At 39.1% G+C, this 26014-nt stretch overlaps 1 protein-coding gene across 1 annotated transcript; it reads right to left on the reverse strand.

Annotated features, from left to right (window-relative positions):
* On the reverse strand, positions 1–25504 carry PSMG2 (proteasome assembly chaperone 2). The gene is given in 8 exon segments (XM_058556761.1): positions 1–319; positions 1157–1246; positions 1248–1278; positions 15296–15491; positions 16378–16501; positions 19708–19766; positions 22813–22984; positions 25430–25504. Coding segments are annotated over 8 exon segments (906 nt in total). The 5' UTR covers positions 25499–25504; the 3' UTR covers positions 1–154.
* Between the last annotated feature and the right edge of the window lie 510 nt (positions 25505–26014).

Consider the following 26014-nt stretch of genomic DNA (forward strand, 5'->3'; position numbering starts at 1 on the left):
TTACTTAGAAAATATTTTACTGTACAAAATTTACATTTGTTGTATATGATGAAAAGCATGGCAAAAACAACCTTTTGTTAATCCATTTTTCTTTGAGATTTTCTGTGAAAAGTAAAGATTTATTTCCTAATACATTCTCAGATAATAAAACTTTTTATACAGTTGTTTTAACAGTTGAGTTGGTAATATGTTTCTTGGGACATAAAGTATAAAACTGAAAACAGATTAAAAAAAGTGATGAGGGAAGACCACTGCCAAAGAGTAATCGCCAAGAACTTGATATTTTCCACGGCAAGGCAGATGCTGTGGGGTCATCGCACTGTAACTGAAGAACAAAATATTTCAATCTTTCAACTTTACCACCAAATCGTCTTTTAACATGTATTACAAAACTCTCCCTTCTCTAGTATTTTTTGATCCTTTTGTTTTTGACCGTTTTATTGTAAGGAAAAACAAAGTAATAAATTTCTATGTCTTTATCTCAACCGAAGATAAATTTCCTCACGTTCCAAATGAAAAAGATATACCAGAAAGGCTGTGGATGGAGTCCATCAAGTAAAATCAAATTCAAAAGGAATAGGTGTTAAAAAAAAAACAAAAAGAAAGAAATCAGTGCTATGTGATTTGCATCAATTTGTTCTTGGCAAAAGTACAAATTAAAAAGACAGATACCTACCATATAAAGCAGCCTTATGGTACTTGTTATGCCAAAAGGCTACCTGATTTCCTTGGGTTTTAACACTCTTATTTCATAACAGAGAAAAATATTTTAATTATAATGCATATTCAATAGCTACAGTATTGCTCATATAGCAATACCGTTTGCTTTCCTAAAAAAAATCCTGAATGCCAAAGAGGACTTGTTTATTCTTATAAGAAGCTGTCTGTTATAATTAATGCAACACAGACAATGAATATAATGCAGTATTTAAGATTTTCTTTGTTTGGAAAACCAGAACGAAACAACTGCTGACAACAGGTTAGTTAACTGCCCTCTTTCCTTTTCAAAACTTCAGCTAAACTAAATTTTATATAAAGTTATGTCTATATTTAATGTAAACGTCCACTTATTTGGTCTACTTATATAGCATATAAAATGCAAGTTTATGAATACATAACCAGAGAAATCAGAGGTTTATGCTGTAGTAAAACTTACAAGTGATTGGATTATCTGAAGCCATTCATTAAGATACTCAACAAGACCTAATGCATCTGGGATATTGTCTCCTTCTGAAACAAATTTCAGCCAGAACCACCACTGGGATTTCTTTAGAACAGCTACAGCAAATAAAAAGAATAATTAAGTATTCCTCACTGATACTGATTCCAGTATGTCTGTTTTTATAGCTAAGATAATCTGCCAGGTTGCAGGCAAGGAGAAGATGCCACATCATAAGATCCCTTATTTATCTCCCTTTGCCCCATATATATTCTTCTATTTGTGGGAACAGGACTAGAAACCACATAACACCCACTCTGGGCATACACAAGTTTGTGCCTCACACCAAGGCTGCATGAAAAACCATCCCCTCTATCCTTGGCTATAACACAGGAGGTATCTGATCTACTCCAAAAACCTACTGCAGAAGATAGTGATTTCCAGAAGCACCACAGCAAACAAACTGAAAGAAAACAACACCCTTCTTATTAGTAATCTAAAGCAGCAAAGGAAACACCAATGTGTAAAGATACACGCACCCCTGTGTACATTGCAGTGTTATTCACAATAGCCAAGACGTGGAAGCAACGTAAGTGTCCATCAAGGGATGAATGGATAAAGAAGATGTGGTATATATACACAATGGAATACTACTCAGCCATAAGAAACGATGAAATCCAGCCATATGTGACAACATGGATGGACACTGAGGGTATTACGCAAAGTGAAGTAACCCAGAGGGAGAAGGTCAAATACCGTATGATCTCACTCATTAAGTAGTAGATAATAACAACAAAAAACACATAGAGACAGAGATTGGATTGGTGGTTACCACAGGGGAAGGGGTGGGGGGGGGGGAGGGCAAAAGGGATAGTTAGGCACATGTGTGTGATGATGGATTGTAGTTAGTAGTTGGGTGGTGAACATGAAAACATGATGTAATCCATGCAGAAATAGAAGTATAATGTTGTACACTTGAAATTTATACAATGTTATAAACCAGTGTTACTGCAATAAACAAAAACAAAAATAAAGCAGCAAAGTGTGGAATAGAAGAGAATAGTTAAAGGGAAAGAAACTTACCACTACTTCTTACAGATTCCATTTATTGAGTGATTATTATGTGCTAAGCATTGTCTGCATATTTTATGATTCAATCCCTACAACAATCCTTGAGGAAGTTATAATTGTCTCCATTTTATAAATGAATCAGTTTGGAATAACGGGAAGGACAGAATACCTGGATTCAAATTCTAGCTCTGCACTTACCACATATGTTGGGCAAGTTACTTAATCAGGGCTTTAGTGTTCCTCATCTGTAAAGAAGGGGTCACAGTAGAACTGACCTCACAGCCTGTTGTGAGGTTTAAAGGAGGTAACGGAGGCAAAGTACTTAAAACAGTGTGGAATACACAGTCAATGCTGTGTAAGTGTCAGCTATCACTGTGAGGCAACTGAGCTCTAAAGGGACTAAACCACGGTTAACATGCTCAGGGGCTCGGCCCGTGGCGTAGCAGTTAAATGCGCGCACTCCCCTGCTGGTGGTCCGGGTTCGGATCCCAGGCGTGCACTGATGCACCGCTTGTCAGGCCATGCTGTGGTGGCATCCCACATAAACTAGAGGAAGATAGGCACAGATGTTAGCCCAGGGCTAGTCTTCCTTGGCAAAAAAAGAGGAGGATTGGCATGGATGTTAGCTCAGGGCTGATCTTCCTCACAAAAACAAAACAAAACAAAACATGCTCAAAGTTCTCTATCTAGGAAGTGGCAGAGGTGGGATTTGAACTTAGGTCCTTCTGACATGAAAACAGTCTCCTAACTGTGATGCTCTAAATGCCTCAAGCCAGTGATGAGATGGAGATACCCCAGTGCAAAAAGCTTCCTATTTGCCAACAAAAGCAAAAATCATTTCTAACACCCAAAACCAAGAACTATGAGAAAAATGTAATGCCAAAACTTGAGAGCACATGACGGACAGACAGAGAGCTCCAGAAATAAAGGTGAGTTGGGTTCCTAAGCAGGGAATTTAACATGTGGAGGAGACTCTAACATGCAGGTTCAGAAGTCTCAGGTGTACCAGGAGAGTCTACCACAGCATCTCAGTCTCTCAACATTAGAAAGTGGAAGTTGTTAGCACTAATTACACCATCTCAGTACATAGTTCTCAAGTATCTTAAGGGCTCTCAAGCTTTGTACGGAAGCACTGTGAGCTGTGATGGCTCAGAAGATTCTAGTTCCTAACCATTAATGCTATGATACCCTTAGAAATGGCTCCTGTGTGTGGAAGGCTGGCCTCCCTGGCTGTGCCTTCATTTTAAAGGCTCTAGCTTGAAAAGTGCAGGGGGACAGTCTGAACTCACAGTGCCTCTTCTACTACTCTGTAATACAAATAGTAGAGTAGTTGGTTAATACCATCCTCTGGTCCTCTCTGTAAAAAAGGAAGGTGGGGAATGACTAATTTTATTACTTTCTGTGACATTAAAATCCAGCACATGAGACACACCCATTATTAAATTACAAAGTATTTCTATTCCAATTAATTGTAAAGGATCTCAGGTCAGCCACACCACTGCCACCATTTATTATTGGAGTAACGAATATTACCTTTTCCAGAGATCAGAATATATATGTGTTCTAATAATGGGAAGGCAAAATATGTATATTAGAAAAAATTTAGCAAATAACCATGATATGCATTGAGGGAGAAAAAAGGATTCAAAATTGTATAAGCTGTATCATAAGGTTGTTTTTTTCAATTTCAAAAAGTCTTTATCGTAATGAATGTATAATTTCACTGAACATTAAACAGGTTTGTTATGGATGAATAAAAGATTTGTTAGAAAATGAAAACAAAATTGATTTTGTGAGAAACATCTTTGAATAGGATGAACTCTAAAGTTGCAAATATTAGAGTTGCAGTATCTTGCAGATACATACATTCAATTCAACTGTATTTTAAAGAAAACAGATCAAAAAATTAGTAGTGGTAGTTACTTCTGGGTGAGAGAACTGAGTATTTTAAATATTGTTTCTTCTGACTATTCTACATTTTCCAAATGTTTTATAATGTCTATTTTATAATATTTTCTGTTATTGTTGCTAACGTTGTGGGCAAGTTATAGCTACCCAGAAGTTGTTCTCTGGCCTCATGGAGTTTCACCCTACACACGTGTAGCTTAGTATTCAGAAAAAGACTCAGGGAGATACTAGAGTTCTTCTGAGTAGCTCCCTCCTCTCTGGTTCTCTGCCCTGTATTTTCCAGTTGTCTTGGCCTTCCCGAATCTGATCTCATGGCTCCTCAACTCAGCAACACCGCAGTGCTCTGCTTGAGTTTCCTCCCCCTCCCTGGGCTGCAGTCCAGAAAGCATCTCCAAGCAGAAGGCTGGGGCAATTAGAGGACCTTATTTGCCTTCTCTCAGGGATCACAGTTGTGTGCTGCTTGTTGTGCAATGTCTGAAAAAGTTTTTTTCTTCATTCTGCCCAGTTTCCAGTTGTTTACGGCAGGAGGGCAAGTCTGATATCAGTTACTCTGACATGGTCAGAAGCAAAAGTGGGAGACTGACTTGTGAAGAAATAAGAAGTCAGTCTGAAGGGGTGGAGCGCAGCGGGAGTACAAAGCGAGTAGTAGTAAACTGCTCAAGCAAGTTGCAGAGAAAGTGAAGTGTGAGATGACTCTTGGAAACTGGGTAGGTTTTTGCAAGCGAGACAAGAGGAGAAAAGGAGAGAGAACAAAGGTGAAGAAGAAAGAGACAGCTGTTAGGAAACCATGACTGCCGGTAGTTGAGCTGGAGCACAGAGTGCAAGGTGGATAGAGCACCAAGGAACGAGCCAGGTAAGGAGATCCTGTAGGGCCATTATAGCGTATTAAGGAGTATGAACCAGATTCTGCAAAAAGCCACTAAAATTGCTGATGGATTTTATTCAGGGAGTGTTGTGATCAGTTCTGCATTTTAGAAAGTTAATTCTAGCCACACTGCTGAGATAGATCAGAGTGGGTAAGAATGGAGGAGGCAGGGGAATCAATTAAGAGACCTTGATAGCAGTTGCTATGGACTGAACTGTGTCCCTCCAAAACTCGTATGTTGAAGCCCTAACCCTCAATGTGACTATATCTGGAGACAGGATCTCTAGGAGGTAATTAAGGTTAAACGAGGTCATAAGGGTGGGGCCCTAACCCGAGAGGATTGTGGCCTCATAAGAGAGGGAGAGAGAGCTCTCTCTCTGCCATGTGATGGTACAGCCAGAAGGTGGCTATCTGCAAGCTGGGAAGGGGCCCCTCACTACAACCCAACCATGCTGGCACCCTGATCTCAGACCTCTAGCCTCTAGAGCTCTGAGGAAATCAATCTCTGCTTCTGAAGCCACCCAGTCTATGGCATTTTGTTATGGCAGCCCGAGCAGGCTGATACAGCAGCAGGGCCACACACGATGGGACTGAAGGAAGCAGGAAAAGGATTCAAAGCCGGGCGTTTGCAGGGCAGAGGCAGAGAATGATTTGTAGCCAGGGCTTCCAGGCTGTGGTACGAGAAAAGATGAAATGATATATTTATTATGGGAATAAGCCAGACAGGAAAAGAAGTAAAAACACAAATGAATGATGGACTAGGAAAAAAAGAAAAGTTGAGGGAAATGATAGTTTTAATAAGAATAGAGCAGGTTTCCAGGGAAAAAGAGAAAGCTAGAATGATATGTAAGTATGGGCACAGATGACAAAACAAATTGTACCGGGAAAACAAGCTGAGATCCCTGCATCCTTTCTGACAGAAAAGTCAAATATCTTCAGAAAGAAAGCAGGGGCATAAATAATTACAAATAACAAGAAGCAGGTTCAACTTTTAGACAAAGAACAAACTCACTGCCGTCCTGGACCATGGGTGAAGTGGTTAAAAGTGCAGGATTTGGGGCCAGATGCCTGTGTTTGAATCCTGGCTCTGCCACTTACTACCTATATAGCCTTCAGCAGTTATTTAATCTCGTGCTCTTCAATTTTCCTATTTGTAACACGTGGTTAATAACAGTAAACACCTCTGTGGTTATTATGAGACTTAATACATGTGAGGTGCACAGAACAGTACCAGACACATGATTTGCTGCTATTACCATGATCACTACTTATATTACTATTACTACTATTATGACTTCTTCAGGTCATGCAGAACTCACAATGTAGATTTCAGAGCAAGCAAACTAGCCATTCTATTTTGCAATGCTAGGTTTATACTCCTGAAATTTATTATGTTAAGTAAACAGGCAGATTTATTGGCTAACTCTGAGTAGTGGGGATATACTTTTTCTACGGTTAGCTCTACCCAACTCTCTAAAGCCACTGCTGAGGGCACCAGAGGGATGTTCCTCATTCATCTTTCTTCATGGGAGGGTAGAGAGTACTCTGTATGAGCTCGAGAAGCAGCAGAAACCACCCTCTAAATAGCTGTCCCTCCCCCCCTTCCATAACCATTGGCTCTGTCTCTCATCAACTTACCAGGCACATCAATCCCCAGAAAGGAGGAAGAGTCAGAGAGAGTAAAGCATACAGCAAGGCCTACTGCTTAACCCTCAACTCACCCTCGGGCCTATGAAACAGGAGGCTTGGGATAAAGCAGGTAAAAACAGGGATACTGTTAAGTGTCTACAAATCTGATGGAAGCCAAGCATGGATGTATAAATCAATTTACAAAAAGAGAGGCTGAAAGAAAAAAGATCTCTTTCTAGTTTCCATCTTTACTTTTACTTGCCTTCAAAATGTTTATGATTCCTAAAAACTAATCAAGAGTGACTGCAGAGGATTTAAAAGACAAATGCATAAAAATAACTATAAATCTATGTTTTGGGGCACACAACGTATAAAGATGTAATTTGAGACAACAATAAAAAAATGGGGGGGACAGCGTGTATAGGAGTAGTTTTTGCATGTAACTGAAGTTAAGTTAGTATCGACTCAAATTAGATTGTTATAACTATAGGATGTTATATGCAATCGCCATGGTAATCACAAAGCAAATATCTATAGAATATACACAAAACGAAATGTGAGGAGAATCAAAACACATCACTACAAAAAATCAGCTGAGCACAAAAGAAGGCAGTAATTAAGAAAATGAAGAACAAAAAAGCTATAAGACATATAGGAAACAAACAGCAAAATGACAGAAGTCCTTCCTTATCAGTAATTACTTTTCAGGTAAATGGATTTAAACTCTCCAATCAAAAGACAGAGATTGGCAGAATAGATTAAAGAAAACATGATCCAACAATGTGCTGTCTATAAGAAACTCACTTTAGATCTGAGGACACACACAGTTTGACAATGAAAAGATGAAAAAAGATATTCCAAGCAAATAGTAACAAAAAGATAGCAGGGTGGCTGTACTAATATCAAACAAAATAGACTTCAAGCCAAAAACTGTTACAAGAGACAAAGAAGGCCATTATATATTGATAAAGGGATCAATCCATCAAGAAGATGTAACATATATAAACATATATGCACAAAAAAAGAGCACCAAAATATACGAAGCAAACACTAACAGAACTGAAGGGAGAAATAGACAGTACTACAATAAAAGTTGGAGACTTCAATACCCCATGTTCAGTAATGGATAGAATGGACAGAAGATTAATAAGGAAATAGAAGACTTGAACAACACTATATGCCAATTAGAACTAACAGACATAGACAGAACCAACAAAAGCAGAATACACATTTTTCTCAAGTGCACACGAAACATTCTCCAGGACAGACCATTTGTTAGGGCACAAAACAAGATCCGATATATTAAAAAGACCGAAATCATACAAAATGTCTTTTTTCAATCACAATAGAATGACACTAGAAGTTGACAACAGAAGGAAAACTAGAAAATTCACAAATATCTGGAAATTAAACAACCAACGGGTCAAAAGAAGAAATCACAAGGGACATTAGAAAATACTCAGGAAATGAATGAAAATGAAAACACAACATTCTAAACTTAAGGGATGTAGCTTAAAGCAGTGCTAAGAGGGAAATTTACAGCTGTAAACAAGTATATTAAAAAAGAAGAAATTTCGGATGTAAGCATCATGGCAGAGTGAGCTTTCCCGTGAATTCTTCCCCCACAAGATACAACAAAAGCAACAGCCACAGACCAACAACGGAATTCCAGACAGTGAAAACCTAGAGTGGAGGGATCCACACTGCCACACATCTGAGAGCGGAACGTGCTGGGCCCCCGGAGGAAGTGGGGAGAGGTAAGGAGAACTCCGCTCCCTCCCCATCAGATCAGCGATCCCGGTCCGCGCGGCTCCCAGAGAGGGGGGAGGGGCGGCCCTCGGCGGGAAACTGTAGCTCTTCGGGCTCTCTCAGCCAGTGGGAAACTCCCGCACAGAGGGCTCAGAGGAGCCACAGGGCTACCATCAACATCTGAGCACCCCAGAGAGCGGATAAAGAGGGGCAAACGAGAAGCCTCCCACGTCAGGGACCCAGAGGGCAAAAGAGAGAGCTCCCCCCTCCCCGCAACCCGGAGTCTGCAGCTTGACCAGACCTAGCGATCCGAGGCAGACCTGAACAAACTGGACTGGACCCGTGGATCGCAGTGGGGAAAAAACAAAACAAAACAAAACAAAACAAAACAAAACAAAACTGCGGATCGCAGCAGAAAAACTGGGGCAGAGCGCAGGGGGCTTAGACTACACAGCCCTTTACCACCAGACAGTGGCGGCAGGTGGAAATTGCAACCAGAGACTTCCAGGATGAGGAAAATCAAAACCAACACAGGAACCACAATGCAAAAATATATGAAATCACCAGACCAGAAACAAAATGACAAGCACCCAGAAATCAACCCCGAAGACACAGAAATCCATAAACTAAATGACAGAGATTTCAAAATAGCTATCATAAAAACACTCAACGAAATACGAGACAACACAGACAAACAATTAAATGAGATTAGGAGTTTCTTCACAAAAGAGACTGAAATCATAAAGAAAAACCAATCAGTGCTGATGGAGATGAAGAACACAATGGATGAGATAAAGGAGAATCTGGAATCTTTAAAGAACAGAGCTGACAATATGGAGGAAAGAATTAGTACTTTAGAGGACAGGAATACAGATATACTCCAGATGGAAGAAGAGAGAGAACTAAGACTAAAAAGAAATGAAGAAAGACTCCGAGAAATATCTGACTCTATTAGAAAATGTAACATAAGAATTATAGGTATTCCTGAGGGAGAGGAGAGGGAAAGAGGAACAGAGAGCCTATTAAGGAAATAATAGCTGAAAATTTCCCAAATCTGGGGAAGGAGCAGGAAATACCAGTAAGCGAAGCCAACAGGACGCCTATATATATTAACAGACAAAGGCCTTCACCACGACACCTAGTGGTAAGGCTAGCCAGGGTCAACGACAAAGAAACAATATTAAGGGCAGCTAGACAAAAACAAAAAATAACGTACAAAGGAACTCCCATCAGGCTCTCAGCGGATTTCTCAACAGAAACTTTTCAGGCTAGAAGAAACTGGAATGATATATTCAAAATACTAAAAGACAAAAACTTTCAGCCAAGAATACTCTATCCAGCAAAAATATCCTTCAAATATGATGGAGAAATAGTAACTCTCCCAGATAAACAAAAGCTAAGGGAGTTCATGGCCATGAGACCCCCACTACAAGAAACACTCAAGAAGGCCCTCAGGCCTGAAAAAAAGAAGAGAAAGGGAACACAAAGCTTGGAGTAAGGAGAAAAGTAGGTAGACAAAATCAGAGAAATAGTAGATCTTTACTGGAATAGGTTAGCAACCACTTAAATACTAAACTCAAAGATCAAAGGGAGGAATTCACCAAAAATAAATTTAACCTCATCACTGTAAACACACAGCCACAACACAAGATAGAATAAGGTATAACAAGAGCAACTTAGAAGGGGAAGAGGAAAGTGACTGAATTGACTTAGTATAAGGAAATAGGAGGCTATCAGATAATGGACTATCTCATACACAAGATTTTTTGCCCAAACCTCAAGGTAACCACTAAACAAATAATCAAATTAAAACCACATATGATAAACAAAGAGAAAACTAGAAGAATCATAAGACAGAACAACCAAACTGAATTGGCAGTCCAAAACAAATGGGACAAGAAACAAAGGAAATGCAAAAGAACCAGAAAATAAGTGACAAAACAGCAACATTCAGCCCTCATATTTCAATAATTACCCTAAATGTAAATGGATTGAACTCTCCAATCAAAAGATACAGAGTGGCAGGATGGATTAAAAAGCAAGACCCAACAATATGCTGCCTTCAGGAAACACATCTTAGCACTAAAGACAAGCACAGGCTCAGAGTGAAAGGATGGAAGACAATACTCCAAGCTAATGGCAAACAAAAGAAAGCAGGTGTTGCCATACTCATATCAGACAAAGTAGACTTCAAGATAAAACAGGTTAAGAAAGACAAAGAAGGGAAATATATAATGATAAAAGGGACACTCCATCAAGAAGACATATCACTTATAAATATATATGCACCCAACATAGGAGCACCAATGTACATAAAACAACTATTAACAAACCTAAAAGGAGAAATCAACAACAACACAATAATAGTAGGGGATCTTAACACCCCACTTACAGCAATGGATAGATCATCCAGACAAAAAGTTAATAAAGAAATATTAGACTTAAATGAAAAACTGGACGAGATGGACCTAGTAGACATATACAGAGCACTCCACCCAAAAACAGCTGACTACACATGCTTCTCAAGCGCGCATGGAACATTCTCTAGGATAGACCATATGTTGGGAAACAAAGCAAGCCTCAATAAATTTAAGAAGATTGAAATCATAACAAGCATCTTTTCAGACCATAAGGCTATGAAACTGGAAATGAACCAGGAAAAAAAAACTGGGAAAGTGACAAAAATGTGGAGATTAAACAACATGCTACTGAACAACCAATGGATCATTGATGAAACTAAAGGAGAAATCAAAAACTATCTGGAAACAAACGAAAATGATAACATGCCATATCAAACCATATGGGATGCAGCAAAAGCGGTCCTGAGAGGGAAACTCATAGCGATACAAGCCCACCTTAACAAACAAGAAAAAGCCCTAATAGGCAACCTTAAATTACACCTAACAGAACTAGAAAAAGAAGAACAAACAAAGCCCAAAGCCAGCAGAAGGAGAGAAATAATAAAAATCAGAGCAGAAATAAATGATATTGAGACCAAAAAAACAGTAGAAAGGATTAATGAAACAAAGAGTTGGTTCTTCGAGAAGATAAACAAAATAGACAAACCCTTAGCCAGGCTTACTAAGAAAAAAAGAGAAAAGGCTCAAGTAAATAAAATTAGAAATGAAAGAGGAGAAATTACAACGGATACCATGGAAATACAGAGGATTATAAGAGAATACTATGAGAAATTATATGCCAACAAATTGGACAATCTAGAAGAAATGGATAAATTCTTAGACTTATACAACCTCCCAAAATTGAACCAAGAAGAAATGGAGAATCTGAATAGACCAATCACAAGTAAAGAGATTGAAATAGTAATCAAAAACCTCCCAAAAAATAAAAGTCCAGGACCAGATGGCTTCTCCAGTGAATTTTACCAAACATTCAAAGAAGATTTAATACCCATCCTCCTCAAACTATTCCAAAAAATAGAGGAAGATGGAACACTTCCTGAATCATTCTATGAGGCCAACATCACACTGATACCAAAACCAGACAAAGACAATACAAAGAAAGAAAATTACAGGCCAATATCGCTGATGAACATTGATGCAAAAATTCTCAACAAAATATTGGCAAACCGAATACAACAATATATCAAAAAGATCATACACCATGATCAAGTGGGATTTATACCAGAGACGCAGGGATGATTCAACATCCGCAAATCAATCAACGTGATACATCACATCAACAAAACAAAGAATAAAAACCACATGATCGTCTCAATAGACGCAGAGAAGGCATTTGACAAGATACAACATCCATTTATGATAAAAACTCTCAATAAAATGGGAATAGAAGGAAAGTACCTCAACATAATAAAGGCCATATATGACAAACCCACAGCTAACATCATACTCAACGGGGAAAGACTGAAAGCCATTCCTCTGAGAACAGAAACGAGGCAGGGCTGCCCACTCTCACCACTCCTGTTCAACATAGTACTGGAGGTTTTGGCCAGAGCAATTAGGCAAGAAAAAGGAATAAAAGGAATCCAAATAGGTAACGAAGAAGTGAAACTCTCACTATTTGCAGATGACATGATTGTATATATAGAAAACCCTAAAGAATCTGTTGGAAAACTGTTAGAAACAATCAACAACTACAGCAAAGTTGCAGGGTACAAAATCAATCTACAAAAATCAGTTGCATTTCTATATGCTAATAATGAACTAACAGAAAGAGAGCTCAAAAAGATAATACCATTTACAATTGCATCAAAAAGAATAAGATACCTAGGAATAAATCTTACCAAGGAGGTGAAGGACCTATACAATGAGAACTACAAGACATTATTGAGGGAAATCCACGATGACATAAAGAAATGGAAAGATATCCCATGCACGTGGATTGGAAGAATAAACATAGTTAAAATGTCCATATTACCTAAAGCAATCTACAGATTCAATGCAATCCCAATCAGAATCCCAATGACATTCTTCACAGAAATAGAAAAAAGAATACTAAAATTTATATGGGGCAACAAAAGACCCCGAATAGCTAAAGAAATCCTAAAGAAAAGAACAAAGCAGGAGGCATCACAATTCCTGACTTCAAAACATACTACAAAGCAATAGTAATCAAAACAGCATGGTACTGGTACAAAAACAGACACACAGATCAATGGAACAGAACTGAAAGCCCAGAAATAAAACCACACGTATACGGACAGCTAATTTTCGACAAAGGTGCTAAGGACATGCAATGGAGAAAGGAAAGTCTCTTCAATAAATGGTGTTGGGAAAACTGGACAGCCACATGCAAAAGAATGAAAGTGGACCATGTGCTATCGCCATTCACAAAAATTAACTCAAAACGGATCAAAGACCTGAAGGTGAGACCTGAAACTATAAAACTCATAGAAGAAAATATAGGCAACACACTATTTGACATTGGTTTTAAAGGAATCTTTTCGGATGACATGCCTACCCAGACTAGGGAAACTAAAGAAAAAATAAACAAGTGGGACTTTATCAGATTAAAGAGCTTTTATAAGACAAATGAAACCAGAATCAAGATGAACAAACAACCAACCAGCTGGGAGAGAATATTTGCAAAACATACATCTGACAAGGGGTTGATCTCCATAATATATAAAGAACTCACACAATTGAACAACAAAAAAACAAACAACCCGATCAAAAAATGGGCAGAGGAAATGAACAGACACTTCTCCAAGGAAGATATACAGATGGCCAATAGGCACATGAAAAGATGCTCAACATCACTAATCATCAGGGAAATGCAAATCAAAACAACACTAAGATACCACCTCACGCCCGTTAGAATGGCTATAATCACCAAGACAAAAAACAACAAATGTTGGAGAGGATGTGGAGAAACAGGAACCCTCATACACAGCTGGTGGGAATGCAAATTGGTGCAGCCTCTATGGAAAACGGTATGGAGATTCCTCAAAGAATTAAAAATAGAGATGCCCTATGATCCAGCCATCCCACTACTGGGAATCTATCCAACGCACCTGAAATCAACAATCCAAAGAGGCTTATGCACCCCTATGTTCATTGCAGCATTATTCACCATAGCCAAGAAGTGGAAGCAACCTAAGTGTCCCTCAACTGACGACTGGATTAAGAAAATGTGGTATATATATACAATGGAATACTACTCAGCCATAAAAAAAGACAAAATCGTCCCATTTGCAACAACATGGATGGGCCTGGAGCGTATTATGTTAAGTGAAATAAACCAGAAAGAGAAAGACAAACACTGTATGATCTCACTCATATGTGGAATATAAACCAACACATGGACAGAGAAAACTGGACTGTGGTTACCCGGGCAGTGGGGGTGGGGGGTGGGCACAAGGGGTGAAGGGAGTCATATATGGGGTGATGGACAAACAAAAATGTACAACCCAAAATTTCACAATGTTAGAAACCATTAAAACATCAATTAAAAAAAAAAAAAAAAAGAAGAAATTTCTCAAATCAGTAACTTAAGTTTGCATCTTAGGAACTAGAAAATGAAGAGCAAACGAAACCCAAAGCTAGCAGAAGGAAGGAAATAATGAAGATTAGAGTGGAGATAAATAAAACAGAGAACAGAAAAACAACAGAGAAAATCAATAAAACCAAAAGCTGGTTATTTGAAAAGATCGACAAAATTGACAAATGTTTAGCTAGATTGACTAAAAATAAAAGAAGATTCAAATTACTAAAATCAGAAATGAAAGTGAGAACATTATATTAATTTTACAGAAATAAGAGTTATTTAATGAGCGCAGATTTTTTATTTAGAACAATGACAAAGTTCTGAAAGCGGATAGTGGTGATGGGTACAGAACACTGTGACTGTATTTAATGCCACTTAATTGTACACTGAAAAATGGTTAATTTAATATTATGCACATTTGACCACAATTAATAAAAACAGATTGATTATAGAGGTTGCATAGAGTAAGTATCAGGATCCTCAACATGCCACACATAGTAAAGCATTAAATATGGCTTTTCATGGGGCCAGCCCCATGGTGTAGCCGTTAAGTGCGCATGCTCCGCTGCTGGCGGCCCGGGTTCAGATCCCAGGTGCGCACCAACATACTGCTTGTCAGGCCATGCTGTGGCGGCGTCCCACATAAAGTGGAGGAAGATGGGCACAGATGTTAGCCCAGGGCCAGTCTTCCTCAGCAAAAAAAAAAAGAGGAGGATTGGCATGGATTTTAGCTCACGGCTGATCTTCCTCACACACACAAAAAATATGGCTTTTCAGGGACCAATTCTCCTATAACCAAATTTCACTCCTTCCCCTGAATGCAATACAGTACCTATCTTTCAAATATATTTTCTAAGTTCCAGTAAGTAATCCAACACACTCTCCCAATTTTCTTCTTTCATTTTTAAATGAGGTGGGGAACAAATGAACAGCCAAGCAAACAAACTCACCCCTCATCGTAGAGTGTTTTTGTGATACCTCCTCCAGGAATACGGACACAAAACTCAGAATCACTTATTTCAGGAATGCATGGGCTTTTTTCCATTTCTTCCCAGTTGAGGCTCTTTATTTTATTTTGAACACTTTTTTGCATGGAAGGTGTAAGTAGGTACCTGAAGGGAGTACTAGAAACAATCATACAATTAACTTGCTAAAAACTCACAAATATGAACATTAAGGCAAATATCAACTCTTTTAGCAAAAATTATCTCCTTCTCCATATATTCTGTTGCACAAGGCAAAACACAAGTTTCAGCAGTCTACGGATGAATAACATGTAAAATATATTGCTCTGGCTTGCTATTTACATAGTTAGGAGAGAGTGTGAAGACAGGAAAAACTAAACTAAGGCAGGGCCATCGTGAAGATAAGCCTATTTCCCACAGTTATGCTCCTTCTGGCCCTGAGAGCTATTGTGAGATTCCCAGAAATGTAATGTCTTTTGGGAGATTCCTAGAAATTAGTTCCAGTTTTGAAAGGTTACCCTTGGCTGATATTTTTTCATCATGATTTCACACGTACATAAATGATAATGCAACTAAACAGTTGATATTTCTATCTCTTGGACACTTTGTCTTACATTTAAGAATTCAGTCTGACATGCCTGGGAGCTATACTCAAAGGCAACTGGATTTCTGCAAATTCAAATGGTTGAATATACAGAAATAAGCAGAAATTTCAATCCAACCTTTCAAAAATCATCAACCAATAAATCTTACGTACCCTTTCTCCTCTTTCTCTTCATCGGCTGAGCTTTGTAATGTTGCCATCATGCACACGACACCAAACAACCACAGCACCATCTCTCTCTCTACACCAAAGCCTGCCCGTGCCCCAACCATAGGAAGTAAAAGGACCTACCCAACGGTACTCCCTCCTGTCTCTTGATTTTCTTTTACTTTCTTCTTTCTAAATTCTAGGGAGGAGAGGATACGATATACATGGCTTTTCAAATTTATTTTAACTTTTCAATAGAGAACTCAGCATAATACTATATAAATCACAACAAAAATAATTTTTCAAACACAAAAACTTAAGCTGCGAAGCTGTAGATCATTCTGGTGATATGAATGACTGCTTCAAAGAACAATAACTTTGGCACAGTTACTCCTTTTCACCCAGGAAAGCAGTTTTTCACAGAATAACTCTGATTTATACTTTGTATACCACTGAAAGAATAAAAAGAAAATCTGAAAGTTAGGTCCTAGAGTATAAGAGTAGTCGACTAAATAATTTATCAACTTTATGTGATAACATAATTTACATATCCTAAAATTATACTTATTTTTAGATCCACTTACTGTCCTTAAAATGAAGCTGAAAGATGAACAGCAGTGAATTATTATACCTTTACAATTAAGAAATAAATTAATTATGAGGAATCTAGATATCAAAAAAATTCTATTCAGACTGACAAAGGAAAATTTCCCAATTCTCTACTTAAGTAATCTACTGTTACTTAAAAACTACTACATGGTCATCTATGAGATGTTCTTGCTGGAAATTTCTGACCTGAGTCTGATCATGAGGAAATAACGAGGTGAATTCAGAATGCTGAAGATCTGGCCTCAGTTCCTCAAAGTAGTCAATATTGTGAAGAGCAGAAAAGGAGGAGGGCCAATTCTACACTGAAGGATACCAACTAAAAAGACGTCACAGCCAAATGCAACATGTGAACCTTGACTGGATCCAGAATTGAAGGATATTTTAGAGACAACTGGGGAAATTTGAATATGCTGGATGATACCACTGAATAATTCATTAAATGCTGATTTTCTTAGGTGTGGTAATAGTGTGTGGTTGTGAAGGGGAATGTCCTTGTTCTTGAAAGATGTGTGCTGAAATGTTTAGGGGTAAAATATCAGGATGTCGATAGTCTACCTTGTGATTGTTCGGCAAAGGAAACCGTGTGTGCACATGCAGAGAGAGAGAGAGAATCAAGCAAGTGGCAAGATGTTAACAGCTGGTTAATCCGCAATGTGGACTGTAAAATTTTGGGGGGAAAAATTCACTTTATGGAAACTCTTTTCATAGACTGTTAATAAAATAATTACTGAATAAAATTTAAAATGCAGATAAGAAATGGCTAACTTTTAAAAATAGGAGGGCAGTATACTATAATGGTTAAGAGAGGCAGGCTCTGGAGTCAGGCTGACTGGTCTAGAACGCTGGCTTCACCTCCTACAGACCATATGTCTCAGGCAAACTGCTTAACCTTTGTGTGTTTGTTTTCTCATTTGCAAAATGAGGATAATGTTAGTACCTGCCTCACAGGGTTGCTGTGAGGATTAAGTAGAGAAATATACGTAAAGTACTTAGAACAGTATTGGTGCAAAGACAATGCTCAATAAATATTTGCTATTTTGAAATCACTCTATTTCCATCTACTAAAAATTTCATTTAGAAATGTTTGAATTGTCTGTCTCAATCCTGCAACTTACAGTGATATTAGGGAGAGAACAAAAAAGCCACGTGGCACAATGTAAAAATGTTAGCAACTCTCACTGCAAAACTCTGGGTATGATATTGTTAACAAAAGAAAGTAAAGAGTGATTCTAACATAAATATTAAAATAATCACAGCACTATTCCCAACAGTCTCAAACTGGAAAAGATCAAATGCTCCATCAATAGGACAATGGAAAAATTATGGTTTATTTATACAACAGAATCCTACAAAGAGGTGAGAATGAACAACTATCTCTATTTGCAACAACATGAATGAACCTCACAAATAAAATGTTGAGTAAAGGAAGCTAGACATAATGAAGTACCTACCATAGGATTCCATTTACATGATAATATAGTGACTAGGATGGGGCTTAAGGGAGGGCCTCTGGAATGTTAATAAATTTCTGATTTCCTGAACAGATGGTACCTTAATCCACTCAACCAACACTTATTGAGAGCTTCTCTACACACAAGGCACTATTTTAGAAGCTGGGGATGTAAGAGTGAATGACACCGTCACTTCTCTCAGGAAACTTACTTTCTCTTAGAGGTAGATGATAAAGACAGGACATGCCAGGCAGTGATGAGTTGCGAAGAAAACGAGCACAGGGTAAGACGACAGAAAGGGTGATCAGGGAAGGCCTTTCTGATGAGGTAACACTTAAGCAAAGACTAAAGAAGTGAGCCATTTAGGTATATGGAGGAAAAGTATTTCAGGCAGAGAAACCAATGTAGAGACTGAGGTAGGAGGAAGCTTAATCTGTCTGAACAACACAGGGAGACCAGTGTGGCCGAAGCAGGGTGAGTGAAAGGGGGAAACAGGCAATGAGCACACAGGCACGGCTAGAGGTTAGATGAGGCAGAACGGTTGCCCAACAGAACTCTCTGTGATAACAGAAATGCTCTTTATGGCTGCTGCTTGCCACATGTGGCTATGGAGAACTTCAAATGCGGCTACTATGATGGAGGAACTGAATTTTTATTTTATTTACTTTTAATTAGTGAATCAAAATTTAGGGGTCAGCCTGGTGGTGTAGTGGTTAAGTTAGCGTGCTCTGCTTTGATGGCCCGGGGTTCACAGGTTTGGAGCCTGGGCACAGACCTACGCACCGTTTATCAAGCTATGCAGTGGCAGGTGTCTCACATATAAAGTAGAGGAAGATGGGCACGGATGATAGCCTGGGGCCAATCTTACTCAGTGAAAAGAGGAGGATTAGCAATAGATGTTAGCTCAGGGCTAATCTTCCTCACCAAAAAAATAAAAATAAAAAAATTTAAATTGCTGCCTGTGGCTAGTGGCTACTGTATCAGCGCAGATGTAGAGCCTGATAGGCCATGCTAAGGGCTGGGAATTCATGAGTGAGATGGGAAGCCACTGGAGGGTACTGAAGAGAGAAGTGATGTGATTTGATTTAGGTTTAAAGGACAGTGGTGGTGCTGTTTGCAAACAGACTATTAAATGTTTGTGGGGAGTGGGCGGTGCAAGAGTAGAATTAGGGGCTGGGAGAAGACAGTGGTTTGGACTAGAGGGGTAGCAATGCAAGAGGAAAGAAGAAGTTGGATTCAGAATATTATTTTGATATATACATAATTTATACGTAGACGCCACGGGTTGAAACATATTACAAATGGAATAAACCTCTAATATTCATACGCTTATATTTTTTTACCAGTGCTACCTGATTCAAGAGTATATAAGACCCAAGCTATATGTCCCAATTCCCTTCAAGATAATCATGAAATAATGGTAACACCTCTGAAATTTTGAGATAATTTTTCTATAGAATCAGACTTTTAACTGTACATACAGTAAAAGAGCAGAAATGATTTTTGAATCTTAATTCTTATAGATTTAGTATTTTCTCATTATATTTAGTTTAATAAACTTAAAAAGGCAAATATAACATACTAACCTTAATAAAAATGGATGTTAACGGAAGAGCCACTAGCTTCTTTGAAGGCAATGAATATACTACAAAGACAAGAAAAAATGAAATAACATGATAGTTAAAATGGAGGAGTTACACAAGTGAAATTATTAATGATAAAAAATTAAGATTGAATTATGAGACTTTTATATCTAAATATTTTCAAAAATTAAAATATAGAACATATGCACTATATCATTTGGTTAAAATAAAACATATTAGAAGTACCTTAAAAGGCATCCGTGGGCTTTATTCTATGAAATATTCATTTCTGAAAAGTTAACTGTAAGAAAATATCAAAAATTATTTTTCTTCTGACTTTGATTGTAAAACCAGAGAAGTATTCCCCTGGAAACTTCTGGCATTATGACGAATAAAATCATTCTTAAGAATGTTTTGGGGCCGGTGCCATGGCTTAGCGGTTAAGTGCACGCGCTCCGCTGCTGGCGGCCTGGGTTCGGATCCCGGGCGCGCACTGACACACCGCTTCTCCGGCCATGCTGAGGCCACGTCCCACATACAGCAACTAGAAGGATGTGCAGCTATGACGTACAACTATCTACTGGGGCTTTGGGGGAAAAATAAATAAATAAATAAAATCTTTAAAAAAAAAAAAAAAGAATGTTTTGGTTTCTCATATTCTCCCCTCTTCTTTCTAGAGAAATTTTCTGTGAATCAATGTATATGCATTTTTTCTGGGAAAAGGATCTATAATTTTCATTAAATTCTACAAGGGGCCCACTTTACTGATGCTTAAGATGTTCCTGCCCAACTTCACCTCCAAGAATGAGAAGCTCTGATATGAACCAAAGACAAAATATAGAGTCTCTAAGGGACACATGATTAGGTCATTGTGCTAAGGGGTAAGCTTTTAGTACTATAAAAAGATTACAACTAACCCCAGACGCAGGCAAATCCTTTGGTGGATCATGTCTCTCCTGTTACAGGTCTTTTGGGGAATGTCCCCCTGGACTGCTGTGGTGTGGTGTGAGGTGACTGGGGGCTACGAAGCATCAGCAAGTCTAGTGACCACTATGTATGTTCAGGGCAAAGGAGGCTAGAGCAGGAAGTTTAGGCGTTAGGGAAAAGGGACTAAGGCACAGGCCACTCAGGCCTCTAATCTATCTCTGACATACACATACAACAGACCTAGTCGGAAGAGGATATATCTGTAGGGAGTGGGCAGGCTAAGCTTTAAAATGTAAGATACACCACCTTCTATAACAGTAATACTCATCTTCTCCATCAGTGTATCATGCACTTCTTTTTTGTTATTAACATCCTGTTTCCCAGTACTTTTTCTTCTGATGTGATGCAACATCACCTCTCACGTAGTCCCACCAAAAATATTTAGTTTTTATCTAATCAAGGCTTTAGACCTAACTCCAGTTACATAAAATACAGGGACCAGAAGAACAAGCCAAATGACACCAGAAGGATGTAATCAGACAAATGCAGAAAGGGGGACATTCTATAGGACAATGGGTCCAGTTTTTTCTTCAATAAATCAGTTTTGTGAAGAAGGAAAAAAAAGAAAGAGACTACTCTAAAGTAAAAGAGACTTCAAAGGCACAACAATCAGATGTACTACGGGTCCTGGTTTAGACAAGCTAACTCGAAAGGACATTTTGGGGTGAAATGGGCCAATCTGAATATGGATAGGATATAGGAAGATATTAAGAAATTGCTAATTTTGTTAACTGCGATGATATTTTGGCTATGTAAGAAAACATTCTTAAAAGATAAGAGATGCACACTTACATATTTGGGGGTGGAATGACATGATGTCTATAATTTACTTCAAAATACCTCATCTTAAAAAGAAAAGGCAGATTAAAGAACTATACCCAACTGACCTGCTGCCAGTTTGTGTCAGAGGAAAGCCGGGGGGTCCATTAGCAGGGTGGGGTGGTGCTTAAGAGGCAGGGCTCAGGGGCCAGACTGGCTTGAGTAGAAGCTCAGTTACACGAATTATTAATCACATGGCCTTAACTTGTGTCCAATGGTTTCCTCAACTACAAAACTACCTATGGAGTAGCAGTGAGGATTAAACTAATCAATACATGTAATTACACAAGATGGTCAGCTGATAGGAAATACTCAATAAATGATAGCTGTTATCAACAGTGAAAGAATGTAAATTCTAGTTCTACCATTTATAGTCCTTATCCTTTAAGAAATAGCTGAAATTCAGTCTTGTGTTAACAAAGCCATCTGTCCTGCAGGAATTTCAATATTAAGGTTATTTCTTGAAAGTATATTTCATTATCGCAACCTAATGACATGGTTAATAAAACTGACAAAAAATAAAACGCTTCTTCACTTGTCTTTAACTCCACCAATGGTTTTTCATGTTCCTCTATCACTTCTGGCTTTCACCTTAAAATGGTAAACAGAAGACAGAGAGGCCAACAGAGCAGTCAGCCATCGAATGAAGTGACTGATGCTCCTGGGCTTCAGGATCAACAGCTTTTCCCCTCACTCGGGGCAGTCCCACATCGTACACACAGTGGTCAGCGCAAAGGAAACTGTTCCCTGACTAACGAAGCTTGCTAGTCCAATGAGGAACTATGGAGATTTATGGTGTGGGAAAAGCATACACCTACTAGTAGTAGTAGGCAATTCAGTCTCTCTGAGCCTTACTGATACCATATTATTATGGATTCTATAAGAATGTGAGGGATGACTATGAGGCTTAGATGAGGCAGCACATATTAAACTCACAGGACTGAGCCCAGTGGAATTCTCTTTTCCCCTTTCCCTGGTATAGGTCATGCTTACATGTGCCAGTGGGAACAGAAAATAAAACTGAGGATAAAAGGGAAAAAAAACCCATGTTAAAAAATTGGAACTCTCAAATTCTACCCAAAGATACAAGTACAATCTCATCCCTCATAGGAGTTGCCATTTAGAAAAGGCTAAGAACTAAAACCAGGATGTAAGAGAATAGGACAATGTGACTGTATTGCAAATTCTGCACAAAACTGGCACTAAGTAATGTTTGCTACAAAACAGTATCTGTAGCCTCTATTTCTAATTTAAAACAACTCTACCTTGTAGTAGAATAAAACATGCAGAAGTCTTACATACCTTCAGCATTTGTACTGAGTTCTGTTGAATTTTCTTCTGCAGTTGCATACGGATTGTTTCCAACCATCGGCACAAGACAATCGGTATAGAAGTAACCAATCTTACACATACTCAGTGTAGAAATAATCACATCTACTGCAAGCTGGCCAACATTTCCAACAGACACAGCTGGCTGAAATAATAAAAATATGTTAAGTCATCAAAATTAGCAGCACTTTTAAAAGTTTAGACAGAAGACAGTAATCACAGCACTAGAACTGAACGCTTATGCTCAGGCACGTCACAGCTAGATACCCACTCTTTCATTAGCTGCAACTGAGGTGTCAGCAGGGCCTCCACCATCTTTGACACTATTGCTTTAACACTTACTGATGACCTATTATGTGTCAATCATTGCTCTAGGCACTGGGAATGCAGTAAAACAAATTGACAAAAGTTCCTGCCCTTGTGGAGTTTCCATTCTAGTGAGGGAGTGGTTTACTGTAAAAAACAAAATAAATAGTAAAATATACAGTGGTAAGTACTATGGAGAAAAATTAAGCGAGTGAGAGTGTGTGTTATGCGGTTGGTTGAAATTTTAAACAGAGTGATCAAGGAAAGACTCACTTCACGCGACAAGTAACTATGGACCTGCAAGAGGTGAGGGAGGGAGCCCCACAAAGACCAGGGAAAAGACTATTCCAGGCGGTGGGAAAGCAAGCGTAAAGGCTGTGAGGTATGAACAAAAGTGCTCTTGGGTCTTCTTTCCATTTGCTTTGTTAGTGCCTAAAGGTTGGAGTGAGCTTCTTTTCACACTAAACACACACACACACACATTTATCCCCATGACTTAAAGGTGAACTCCAGAGCCTAATGGGTATCTCCACATGGTTACGTCACAGGCAACTCACATTCAACATGTACAAAACCAAACTTTTATCCAAACTTCTTCCCATATTTTGTATTTTGTAATTCACCCAACTACCTAAACCAGGAACCTTCTTCCCTTTCCCTGACCACCCACATCTAATACACGACTAATTTTCCTTGACTCGCTCTTCACTGCATCTCTTTAATGTAGCGCCTCCTTTGCCTTCTTCCAGCAATTGCTTCTTTTTTGGCCTTCATCTTATTTTTCTGGGTCCCTGAGAGTGCTCTCTCACTTCTCACTGCTGTCACCTACTAATCCCCTGGTTCTCTCCTGTAATTCCCTTTCCTCTTCTCAAAGATTTTGCTGCTTTGGGTAGACCCTCACTCTCCTGTATCATCCATCTTTTCCTCACTATTGGATTCTTCCCGTCAGCATATACAAACGCTCTAATATCTTTCCTTCTAAAAAACTCTCCCTTGATCTCACATACCCCCTTAGCTACCACCTTACTTCTCAGTGTCCCTCCACAGCCAAAATTCCCCACAGCTGTCCACTAAAACATATGCAGGAGCTTTATCTCTGAATTAACGAGTGAATACGTACACATACACATCTCCACCTCTTCTCCCATTTATTCAACACAGTCCAGCGTGGCTTCCCTCTTCACCACTCCACTGATAACTGTCAACATTACCACCAATAATCTTTGAGACATTACTTTCGCTACGAAGCTTCCAGGTATCTCCCGCAAACATACTTTTTCCCTTTTGTGATTAATACATATGTTTCAGGGAGATACTTTGAAATGATGTAAAATTTTCTTCCTCAGTACTCTATTGCACATTATTTTTGGAATCATTGCTATTTCTTGTGTGCATTACTACAATGAAAATTGCCAAAAAGTGATTTTTCAATTACCATCACTTTTTTTTAAGTTGAGCTATAACTGACATATAACATTGTATCAGTTTTAAACACACAACACAACAATTTGATACACACATATACTGTGAAATGATTACCACAGTAAGTTTAGTTAACCTCCATCACCACACATAGTTACACATTTTTTTTTCTTGTAATGAGAACATTTAAGATCTACTCTCTTAGCAACTCTCAAGTATATAATACAGTACTGTTAACTATAGTCATCATGCTGTGCATTACATCCTCAGGACTTATTTGTAACTGGAGGTCCGTACCTTTTGATTACCTTCACCCATTTCACCCAACCACCCCCACCCACTCTGGCAACCACCAATCTGTTCTCTGTACCTACGAGTTTGTTGCTTCTTTTTTTTTTTTTTGAGATTCCACATATGAAGCTTTTCTTAACAGGTCCTTGTGACCCTCTTCCTCCCAATACATCTTAGGGCCTTTCTATATCCTTCTCAAATTTCTAGCTTAGCATTTATTGCCCTTATTGATTTACATGTGTTTCCAATTAGACTGCAAGCTTCTTGAGCACAAGGACCTAGTCTTATTCTAACATTTTCACATAACAGAATGTTTATTAAAACAATGAATGAATACGGGTAATTTTAAGAGCGATAAAACCGTGTGTTTACTAGCAAAACTTACTTTTATTACCCTATCTGTAGTTTTATGGTTAACGACGATGATTTGCTAGCTTAAGAATGACTCTAAAATTAGCTGAAAAAAGATTTCCTAGGATAAAACGTAAAGACAATGACCCGCACAACATATGTACAACGTATCTGTCACATCCAAACACATTACGTTCTACAGTCAACAAAGACTACAAACCGCAGACTTAGATACGTTTGGTGACAGCGCCAACAAAGGTTCTATTCGGACCGACGCCTCCAGCCACATCCTCCATATGTTTTCAGCGCAAGCTGAACACCTGGAAAAGAAACAAGTACTCCTCCAGGGCCGGGTGAAGCACCCCGAGTCGGGAAACAGGCGCCTCCGGAGGGGCAGCAGCCCCCAGCCGGGCAGTGGAGAGTTCGAGAAACCAGGGACTCACCATCAGGAGAGTGAAACCCGCGAAGTCGGGAACCGATTCTCCGCAGGGAACAAAATGGTGGTCCCGAAGTCGGAGGAACGGAGAAACCACGGGGGAGGAAAGAAAACGAAAACCGCAAATTCAGCACCGTGCCCCCGCGCGGAGTCCCCGGAGCCCCACGCGACGCGAGTGAGGCGGGGCGGGGCCAGGCGGGAGGGGCGGAGCCAGGCGGGCGGGGTCCTTCGAGTCCTTGGGCGCGGGGTCCTCAGGGGCCCGTCCACATACTTGCCGGTCCAGAGGACAGAATTGGACCCCGACAGGGTGAGAGTTGGGAGCGGGCGGCGCATCTGGAGACTCTGGCAAGGCAAGATGATGGGGTGCCC

Source organism: Diceros bicornis, chromosome 16 (assembly GCF_020826845.1).
Source record: "Diceros bicornis minor isolate mBicDic1 chromosome 16, mDicBic1.mat.cur, whole genome shotgun sequence".
Taxonomy (NCBI): Eukaryota; Metazoa; Chordata; class Mammalia; order Perissodactyla; family Rhinocerotidae; genus Diceros; species Diceros bicornis.